A 10,428-nucleotide genomic window follows, 5' to 3' on the forward strand; every position below is an offset into this window, starting at 1 on the left:
CAACCCCAACCCCAACCCCGTGCTACCCATCCGCCTACATGCTCAAATGTTGATCTAATGCAGCAAGAGATTTTTTGCAAGTTCGCCACTACCCAGAAGGAATTCGCAGTCCCTGCACAGCAATTCGCACTTTCTTCGTCCGAGGACTGTTCCACCCTCAGTCAGTTTCTGAATAACCTTCTGGCCGAGCTCAACCCTGACCACCAGCCCAGAGGTTCGCCTTCTCGATCGAGGGCAAGCTGCTGGCCTCGACCCTGCAAGAGCACTTCACCACCCACAGTCTCAGCACCGAGAGCGTGCAGGAGATTGAGTACTTCGTTAGTCGAGCAGAGCCCAAGCAGCGGGACGAACATGAGGCTGAGGACTGGATCTGCAAAGTCCATCAGTTCGGGCAACTCGCCCTTGCCATGCTCTTCGACTCGACAGTCACCCTGCACCCCTTTGAGGGGCTGGAAAAGACGGTGGCCCGTCAGCCCGGCGACTTCGAGGTCTGCGGGGCAGACTGCTTCAGCTACTAGAATGAGCTGTGGACGGTGCTAGGCCGGATGGACCAGCTGCAACTTTCACAACTGCAGTTCGATAAAGATGCGCTTGGCTTGGTGAGCACTCAGACCCACCCACTTTAGAGTCCAGCCTATGCTGTGGCCTTTGACCGGCTGAGTCCGTTGACGGTGGTGGCTGGACAGGCCAGTGGAGTGATCTCGGTGCTCGAGGTGGGCGATGAGGTCAGGGAGAGGGCCAACCTACCGGAATGCAGGGACCGGGTGGGATGCCTGCTGCTGGTGGGCGGCAGACTGCTCGCAGGCTGTTACGACCACCACTTCCGGGCCTGGGACCTCTAAAAAGGAGAGCTTACCCGTGAAGTGGTTTGCAAGGACTCAGTGGTGATCAGTCTTGACGAAAAGCAGGAACTGATCATCAGCAGCCACGAAGACGCTTACCTCAAGCTCTGGGATGCTAGGCAGGTCGCCCCCACCAGAGTGTTCAAGGCACATTCCAGGTTGGTCTCGAAGGTGGCCTGGAACCCCGTCCGCGAGCATGAATTCCTCAGCGCCTCCTACGACGGGACCGTGAAGCTGTGGGACCTGCGGGCGGATCGCAGCCAGGCAGAGGCAAGCCACGGAGAGAAGGTGTTCGAACGCGTGCTGGGCCGGTGAGCAGGGCGTGCTGTGGGGTGGAGCGGACTGCCGGCTGCGGCTACAGCAATGGTGATGATGAATCGCATGATAATGGATCAGGTCATGTCAATGCCGGCTGGCGCGTTGGGCCTTCACCGAGGCGGTGACCTTGTCGATGACGGAGTTCATGACCTCGAACTGCTTGAGCCCGTTCTTGTAGAGATCGTCGGGCTTGGCCTCGCTGTAGCGGATCAAACAGTGGTCGTGCTGGTCGAGTGTGCCCTCGATCTTCTTGTCCAGGATCATCTCTGACAGCTTGTTCTGGACGAAGGCCTCGTCCAGCACGATCCGCTCCGCCACAAAGGACAGCTGCACCCTTCGGTAGGGCTTTATTATCAGGAACAGGTTCTGCTCGACCAGCTCTTCGTAGAGCCCTTCCACATGGCTGTTGAGGATTGGGTCCCCGGTGATGTGCGGCTGGTGGGCCTGCAGCACCTGCTTGAACTCTGCGACCGACTTCTTGGCGCTGGCGCTGGCCAGGTGCTCCATGGCCTGCAGCTCGGGGCCCGCGTACTTGAGGCAGTTCTTGCTGGCGAGCAGCTGGGCGACATCATCCTGCTGGCCGCCCATGATCTTGCAGAGCAGCATGTACTTGAGTGCGGGGAGGGCCCGCCGCCCGTCGCCGATCGAGTTGAAGCCCTCGAAGGCCTCGAAAAAGTAGGAGTAGGCAGTCTTGAAGTCTTGTCCTGCGCGTAGAGGATACCCGAGTGCAGGTCGATCTCGGCCATCAGCGCCGGCGCGCAGTACACCTGATTCGCGTTCGCCCGCGAGGAGGTCAGTGCCGCCTTCGCCTTGGCGTACTTCTGCAGGGCGAAGTTCAGCCGGCTGTCCAGCAGATTCAGCTCCACGAGGAGATGTTTGTCGTCGGCCTTGCGCACCTCGCTCACCACGGGCTCGATCAGCTTGGAGGCCTCGTTAGGATGGCCGACCTTGAGCTCGAGGTTGGAGAGCTTGAGGATGATCCTGTGTTTGAGGTAGGTGCGGCGTTCGGCCTCGCACCAGTCGATGAGGTCCCTGCACATCTCGATCTGCAGCCCCTCACTGCCAGGCACCTGGTCCAGTTTTTCGATCAGCACCCGCAGGATCTTGGCTGCCTTGGGCTTGGGGAAGCACTCGAGGGTATCCCGATGTGCGGCCACGAAGTCCCGGATGCGGCGGGGCTGGCCCTGGTCGAGGTAGGCCTGGGCGAGGGCGTAGACGGCCTGCTCCTTGCGGCGGAGGGCCTCCTCGGAGGCCGCCTGCTCGAGGGCCTGTGCGAGAAGGGCCTATTCCTGGGCGGTCATTCAAAAGTTTTAAATTGGGGTCAGGCCTTGAGACTGCTCTTGCAGATGAGTTCCACGAACTCGCCGTAGTCGATCTCGCCGTCCCCGTTCTTGTCCGCCTCCTTTATGATTTCGTCCCAGTAGGCCTCGGGCTTGTTCCGCATCTCGCTGTCGTGGCACATGAACGCCTTGAGCTCATCCTTGTTGATCTTGCCCGAGCCGTCCAGGTCCAGCGACTTGAAGAGGGACTCCAGCCGCTCCTCCTTGATGAGGATGCTCTTGTCGAAGCTGCTCGCCAGGAACTCGGTGTAGTTGATCTTCCAGTCCTCCGGTAGTCGCTGTCCACCAGCATGCGCTCGAGGTCCTTCATGTTGCCGATGCCCGACTACGCGATGGCCTTGCGGATCTCGCTGAGGGTGAGGTACCCGTCGCCGTTCTCATCGAAGGACTTGAAGGCCTCGCCCAGCACCGAGAACTCGTCCTCGCTGAGCTGGTAGGCGAAGAACGACAGCACGATCTTCTTCAGCTTGCTGAACTGCTGGAATTCCTTGAGACTGTTTATGGACTTGTCCAGGTCGACCTTGCTCTTGAAGTCCTCCTTCATCCACGCGTGGTCCAGGATCTTCTGGCTGGTGATGCGCTCGTCCTCGGGCAGCAGGCACTGTGCGATCAGGTCCTGTGCCTCCTTGCTGATGTCCTCAAACTCCTCGCCGAAGGAGTAGCTGCGCGCCCGCACGTTATCGAGGATCTCGCTCTCATTGTCCCCGCAGAAGGGGGGCTCACCCGAGAGCAGCACGTAGAGGATGACTCCCAGGGACCACACGTCGCAGGCCTCGTTGTACTTGCCCCCCAGCACCTCGGGCGATATGTAGTAGGGCGTTCCGACCTTGGTCTTGAGCTCCTTGCTGATCTTGGCAGGGTTCTTGTTGCCGAGGATAGCTGAGAACCCGAAGTCGATCACCTTGATGGCGAGTCCTCGGTCTTGTCCTGCAGGAGGAAGTTCTCGGGCTTGAGGTCGCGGTGGCATATGTTGTGCTGGTGGCAGTAGGACACCGCCTGCACGATCTGCTTGAATATCTTGCGCGCCTCCATCTCGGTGAAGGTCTCGCGCTCGACGATAATGTCGAACAGCTCGCCTCCCTCACACAGTTCCATGACCAGGTAGAGATACTTCTCGTCCTCGAAGGTCTCGAACAGCCGGATGATGTTGGGGTGGTCGAGGGTGCGCAGGATGTTGATCTCGTTGACCAGCCGCTGCTGGTTCTTGACCTGCCGCTTGGGATGCGCTTGACCGCGCGGTCGACTTGGTGGTGCGGTGCTTGGCCAGGAAAACCGACCCGCTGGCCCCCTCGCCCAGGCTCTTCGCCGTGTTCATCGTGTAGAAGTCCTCGATGTTGCCCTTCTTCTCCTGGATGAACCACCGTTTCTCGATCGACTCCATCCTATATTATTATGGCCCTCCGCTTCCTCGCTTTCTGCGGGACCACGCCTCCCGGGTCCGCCACGTCTCTGCCTCCGAGGCCCTCGCCATGAAGGCCCGCCTCGCCAACGCACCCTCCCGCTTCGCCCGCAAGCTGCTCTTCGCGGAATAGAACCAGCAGCAGGCCCGCGAAGAGGCCAAAGCCGAAACAAGCCGCGAGGGCACGGGCACCCGTCTGGGGATGCTGTTCGTGGGGCTGCTGCTGGCCATCCTGCTAGCGACCCAGAACAACCAGTTGGCAGCCATATTATCCCTCTACAGGTTTGTCTTCAGTCTACGCTGTTCGGACCTCAAATCAGCAGGCAGAGCAAGCTTGACCTGCTGCAGAGCATCCAGGCCCGCCAGACCGAGATGCGCCTGGCGGGCGAACTCAACCCGGCCTTGGACCTGCTGATGACCTCCTACCTACACAAAATCACTCGGTATCTGGCCCCTCTATCGGAGTCTCATCGCTGCCAGCTGCAGGCCTGCTGGCGACAGGTCTTTGACAATCTTCGCAAAGACATTTTCAAGGGCACCACACAACGCAAAATATTCGAGCAACTTATTGAACTCGGCCTGCTGCTGGACTGCAACCAGGGCCTGGTAGAGCTGGCTGCCGAAAAGGGGTTCGCGGAGCACGGGGCGACGATGCTGGTGATGGCCCGGCTGAAGGAGAGGCAGGCCGGTTCGCCCGGTAGCGACTGAAGGCGATGAGCGAGGGTTGCCATGATCGCGTTATTATATGCACGAACGCGACAGCCGGAACAGCGGTACGCTCCACCAGCCGGCCACACCGCAGCTGCCGACCTGGGCGCAGAGGATCCCTTCCAGCAGACGCTGCGGTCGTTCGCCCCGGCGCGGAGAGGCAGGGTCGAGGTGCTCAAGCGAGAGCTCGCAGGCTACAACGAAGTCCGCAACCTTTACAAGAAGGTCAATTATCAGCACCAGTTGCAGCGGCAGATCTAGGAGACCGCATCAAGAAGTACTCTGAGCGGCTGAAGCGGCAGCACGAGGCCGAGCTGGAGGCCTTCCGCTCGAAGCCGAGGAGGAGGCCGAGCGGTTCAGGGCTGAGGAGGAATTCCGCATCCTCGAGGAGCAGGAGCGCAAGCAGCGCATCTTCCAGGAAGGCTTTGTTCGCAAGAAGCAGATGCTCAAAGAGGCGCAGGTCAGGAGACTCAGAGTTCGTACCTAGGTCTCTCCGCCTCCAGCCACCTGTCACAATCTGTCGAGCTGAAGCAAGATCCTGCACCAACGCTTTCTCCGTCTTCGCAATTGCTGTCCGTCCAACCAGAACTCGCCAAACCGGAAGCCCAGGTAGAACTAGGCAAGCCAGAAGCACACGTAGACCTCAGCAAGCCTGAAGCACAACCACCTGTCGAGCAACCGCACCCCAACCTACCGACCGCCCCCACTCCAGACCAAGGCCGACCCTGCCGACCCTCAAAGCCGGCTCTACAGAGCAGTCCACCAAGAGTCTCTCCGAGGACCAGAGACTATAGATCTGCTCTCTCTTCAAGAGGGAGCTGAACACCCTGAAATATCAGCTCAAGCGGCAGAACGAATTCATCTACGACCAGATATTCACCCTCAAGCGGAAGGCCTAGCGCAGAGACAGTCGGCAGGAGGAACGCAGCAGCTTTTCGCACAAGAGGCCGGACCCCCTGCCCGCCCCCGCCACGCCGTGCGCCCGCAAGCAGGGGTTCAGCTTCCAGCGGCTGGAGGAGCTGGTACACAGCACAGAGCGGGGGCCACGGTCGGGACTGACACGTGCACTGGAAGAATCCAGCGAGGAGGCCCGGATCGAGATCCACAAGCTACTGCGGCTGTGAGGTGGATGTTACTCAGCGCTTGAAGACGTGCTTCATCTTGGGGGCGTACTTGATGGACAGGTTTCGCCGTTGACCTCGAGGATGTTCGGCTCGGGGATGGAGTAGTCTGTGCCCTTTATCCCCTCGCGCAGCTGCTTGAGGTACCGCACGTCCCGCATCTGCTTCAGCTGGCTCAGGTTCGTCTTGAAGAAGGAGGGTCTGCGCTCACTGTCCTCCCGCTCCCGAGCCTGCTCCACCACGATCTTGAGCTTTTCGTCGATGAACGATTTCAGTTTCGGCTTCAGGAAGTACTTGCTGATCTCGGTGTCCCCCTCTCGAAGATAGATCCGCTCGCTCGGCTGCAGGTAGGTCGACAGCCCCAGGTGCCGCACAGGATCGGGCTCCAGCGCAGGGGGCTCAGGGGCGTCTCGGGGCTATGAGTCGTTTGACCGGTGCTGGCTGCGCATCTCGGGGTTGGCGTGCAGGCTTTTGATCCGGATACGGCAGTTGTGGTGCAGCGCCTCCGAGATAGGTCGTTTCAGCCCCTGCGCCCTTTCCCAGCTCTCGTGGGCCACCCGGTATGCAGCGGTTGTTCGCGGCCTCGAGCGAGGGATGGATGCGGATGAAGCCGCCCAGCTAGCTAACTCCCTCGGGGTGGCAGGGAAACTTCATCTTCCTACGGTTTTCTGGTTTCTCCTCGAAGTAGATACGCTTGAGCTCGGGGCTAACGTTGATCAGCCGCAGAGTGTCGAATACGAGGCTGCGCTTGATCGCGCTGTCCAGGGGCGTGTCCGTACTGAAGCTGGGGGTGTGGTTCACCTCCAGCAGATGGGGCAGCAGCCCCTCATCCAGCAGGATGTCCACCCCGAACACCTCAAAGCAGAGGTCAGGCCGGCCGTTCGAGTTGGCCACATACTGCTGCTTGAGCAAGGGGTAGGCAGAGGCGAAGGTCTTGATGATGATGGCCTCGATGCGGACCATGAGCTCATTGACGTTGTGGCCCTAGGCTCGCAGCAGCTGCAGCACCGAGCTGAAGGAGCGCTTGTGGCCTACGTTGTCTTGCTCGACACTGGTGTTGAAGATGAAGCCCGGGCTCTTTCGGTTGATCGCGTAGTTGGTCAGATGCAGGTTCAGCTAGGCGAGGTTGTCAGCTGTTGGGGGTTGGTATCGTTCGGTGGCGAACCTTGCCAGCCCCTCCCGGTACAGGAACAGCCGCAGCGGGTCGACTGATTTAAGCAGGACGTAAAGGCGGATGTCGAACTTCAGCCCGTCGATCAGGAAGGGTCTTTTGATGTACTCTTGCACCACCATCGTCTCCTGAGGCTGGAATTCTAGAGGCTTGGGCAATATTATGATGCCGCGGCCTTGGCAGCCTGCCTATGGCTTGGCGATGAAGTTGGTCGCGGGGTTGGCCTTTGCAAATTTGGTGAATTCTTCCTGCTCCTTGGGAATCACCCACGCGCGAGGGTAGAAGTCGTAGTCTTTGGGGAGAAGTCTGGCCATCCGCCTCAGGTTGAGGGTCAGGTTTGATTTTCGGCCCAGCTCGTACGACCCTGGAAAACGGTTGACTTTCTGAAAGGGCAGCATTTTGCGCATGAACTCTTCACTGATGTAGGTGTCGCGCCAAGTCAACGTTACCTCTTCCTTCTTGTCTTCCTTCCTGCGCCAGACACGCCAACCCAGCATGTCCACGGCGACTGTCCGGACAACAGGGTATTCCGTGTGGGCAAGGTCGACCTTGACTGCGGGCTGGCTGCCGCTGTCCCTGGACAGGGCCAGCAGCTCCTGCAGGGTGTTGGTCTCGTAGTTCCTCATCCAATAAAATAAGAGCAAGACACTCTCACCACGTTCGAAGGGGGAGCACTGCCCGACCCTTTTCTTGGGCAGGGCCAGAATGAGCCAGGACGGATATACATAAGTGACAAGTCATTGGGGCGTGTGCTCGTACTCGTCGGGTTCGTGCTGCCGGGCCAGCAGTCTGAAGATGCTGGCCTTGGGCAGCACAGTGGGCTTGAAGGAAAACGGGTCGTGGAGCTGATCAATGTAAGGCGCGTCGGAAGAGGGGGCAGAGTCAGGCTCCGAAATGACAGTGGAGTTGGAGGCGTGGAGGTAGATAGCGACAGCCAGGGCGGCCAGCAGCAGGCCGGTGGTGGCTAGCTTGAGCAGCAGTATGTAGCCCTCAGCACTCATACGATTAATTATTCTTATAGCATGTCCGTACAGATGCTGCACTATCGCAACGGCCTCTACCAGGGCGGCCTCCACGCCGCCCGCAGGGAGGGACCCGGCATCCTCGCCCTTGATGACGGCGGGCTGGTCGTTGGCCGCTGGAGGGGCGATGCTCTTTAAGGCATGTTCTTGCAGGTCCGTGGGTAGGAGGACTACCGCTACGGGTATATCCGCCAGGGCGTGCTCCACGGGGTGGCCGTTTTCCACGACAGCAAGGAACTGGTAGTGGGGCAGTTCTAGCGAGGCCAGCCGACGGGCGTGTTCGCCTGGCTGACGAAGGCAAGCGGCAAAGCCACCCTGCTGACCGTAGGCCCTTCTCCGACCCTCATAAAGGAGCAACAATTCAACCCCTCTGTTTCTCCCGCAATCCTGCTGCGCCAGCTCTAGCTCAATCGCTACATCCCTGAGCTGCTCAAGCGGGAGTACGACTTTCTGACGTTCACCGAGGCCCTCGCCGACGAGCTGGGCAAGGACGGGCCTTTCGGGCAGGTGCGATTCAGCAAGCAGACCACTTTCTTCGGGTTCACCGCAGAGGGCAAGGCGTCTGGGCTGGGGTTTCTGGTCAGCACTGGAGAGAGCAGCCGGGTGGCCAGCATCGGACAGTTCGCGGACAACGAGCAGGAGGGACTGGCGCGGATTTATTTCCACAACGAGTTCATCTTTTAGGGGGTTCTTGAGGCAGGCATCATCCAGGGCCCGGCCGTCAAATTCAGTGTGGTCGAGAATAGCTTCACCCACGCGGAGTACAGCCAGGGGCGGATCACCAAGGTGCTGTCCAAGGGCCATGGCTTTCCCATTGGACTGGTCAGCAAGCTGCGTAGGAGGCAGCACTTGACCGCCTACGAATTCTGCAACAAGTACGTGTCCGCCCCAGAGAAAATCAAGCCCCCGGACTTTGCTAACTTCGAAGAATAGGTCGCCTAGAAAAAAACGAAGAAAATAGAATTCTGGAGGAAGAATGAATAGCTTTCCTCGCGAATCCACTCCGATGTGCTCATCGAGCTCAAGAAGAACCTCGTCAGCAACAGCGAGGTCCTCGATACAGACCGGTTCGCGGACCTGGAGCCCTTGTTCGAGAGCAAGGTCAAGAGCGAGCTGTCTAAGCCCGAGTATTATCATCCACCGCCCGTCCAGGACCCGCTCCCGCCGACCAGCACCTTCCTGAGCCGCATGTTCAAGGCAGTAGAGGCGCCTTAGTAGTTGCCCACCAAAGAGGAAGGGTCCTTTTTCATGAACAAGTCGTCGCTGCCCCACCGCAACCGCTTTTCCAAGGAGTAACTCGCAGAACTCTACGAGTCCCGCCGGAAAGAGGCGCAGCAAGAGGCCCCCAAGAAGAAGACCCTGCAGGAGGTGTACCGGGAGCTGCACATGGTCAAGGGGGGGAAGGCCTCCCGCTGATTGTAATGCTGCCTCACATGAATTTGAACTTTGACAGCAAGGCGTACTGCTCGATGGTCTGCACCATGAGCATCCGCATGCTGCGCAAGTGCAGCACTGCCTGGTACGGGTTCCACCCGAACCGCTGCATGGCGAACAGGGACAGGATCGTGCCCGTGCGCCCCACCCCTGCCGAACAGTGCACCAGCACCTTCTTCTTCGCATCGTAGGTCTGTCCGATCTGCTTGAGCAGGTAGTTGACCAGCCCAAAGTCTTTCTCCCCGAAGACCCCGTGGTCGGGCCACCGCTCGTAGTGTAGATGGGTGATCGACTTGGTCGGCAGCTTCATCTCTCCGGGAAAGCTGAGCGTCAGCTCTCTCCGCTTCAGTCCGGGCATGACCTGCTCCTCATGCGAGTTGGTCACCTGCAGGCAGCTTTCGACTGTCTTGTGGTGCTTGGGGATGTAGGGGATAGACTGGGGCCGTTAGGACAGGTTGCCGGTGTCGAACCGGCAGAGCATAACGATGGTGCTGACGTCCTGCTAGTAGAGCATCTGCCAGAAATCCGCCTCGGTCTACTCTGTGGGCGCCTGGCTGGCTATGACGAGAGGGTTGTCGTTGTCCGGGAACAGCACGAACGAGGCGTTGATATAGCCTTTTTTCTCGCCGAGGAGCACCCGGTTGGTTTCGTCTGGTCAGGGGGCGACAGGGCAGGATGTCCAGGTAGCGGTTCTTGAGGAGGGACTCCTCCTCGGTGATCCTGGCCAAGTTAACCTTCCGGTTCTTGAGGTCGAACTCGTAGAGCTGCTCGAATTCTTTGAGCATTTCGTTAAGGAATATCAAATTTAATAATCCATGCTGGCTCTTACCAGACTGGCCCGGCGGATGGTCGCCCACCCCAAGGTCAACCTCACCAACGTCCCTCCTGCCTCCGAGTCCCGTCCGGAAAACTGGCGACACAAGGAATTTTACTCGCCCTCGTATGACAACGTCTCCAAGGAGTTCGAGCAGGGGCAGCGGGTCTACGAGCACTACCGCACGCTGAGCCTGGACTGGCAGGACGTCTGGTAAAACTTTTACATCTACTTCTCAGGGGCGTGGGCGATGTATCCC

At 59.4% G+C, this 10,428-nt stretch overlaps 2 protein-coding genes across 2 annotated transcripts; both read right to left on the bottom strand.

Moving 5' to 3' along the window:
* Positions 1-1,244: 1,244 nt before the first annotated feature.
* LOC127595202 (calcium-dependent protein kinase 2-like) lies at positions 1,245-3,881 on the bottom strand. The gene is given in 6 exon segments (XM_052056839.1): positions 1,245-1,861; positions 1,864-2,428; positions 2,488-2,759; positions 2,762-3,406; positions 3,409-3,731; positions 3,733-3,881. Coding segments are annotated over 6 exon segments (2,571 nt in total).
* Positions 3,882-5,763: 1,882 nt separating this feature from the next.
* Positions 5,764-7,336, bottom strand: LOC127595203 (probable beta-tubulin polyglutamylase). Its single transcript, XM_052056840.1, is given in 2 exon segments — positions 5,764-6,111; positions 6,356-7,336. Coding segments are annotated over 2 exon segments (1,299 nt in total). The 5' UTR covers positions 7,307-7,336.
* Positions 7,337-10,428: the final 3,092 nt, after the last annotated feature.

The sequence above is a fragment of the Hippocampus zosterae genome, unplaced genomic scaffold (genome assembly GCF_025434085.1).
Source record: "Hippocampus zosterae strain Florida unplaced genomic scaffold, ASM2543408v3 HiC_scaffold_428, whole genome shotgun sequence".
NCBI classification, from domain to species: Eukaryota; Metazoa; Chordata; class Actinopteri; order Syngnathiformes; family Syngnathidae; genus Hippocampus; species Hippocampus zosterae.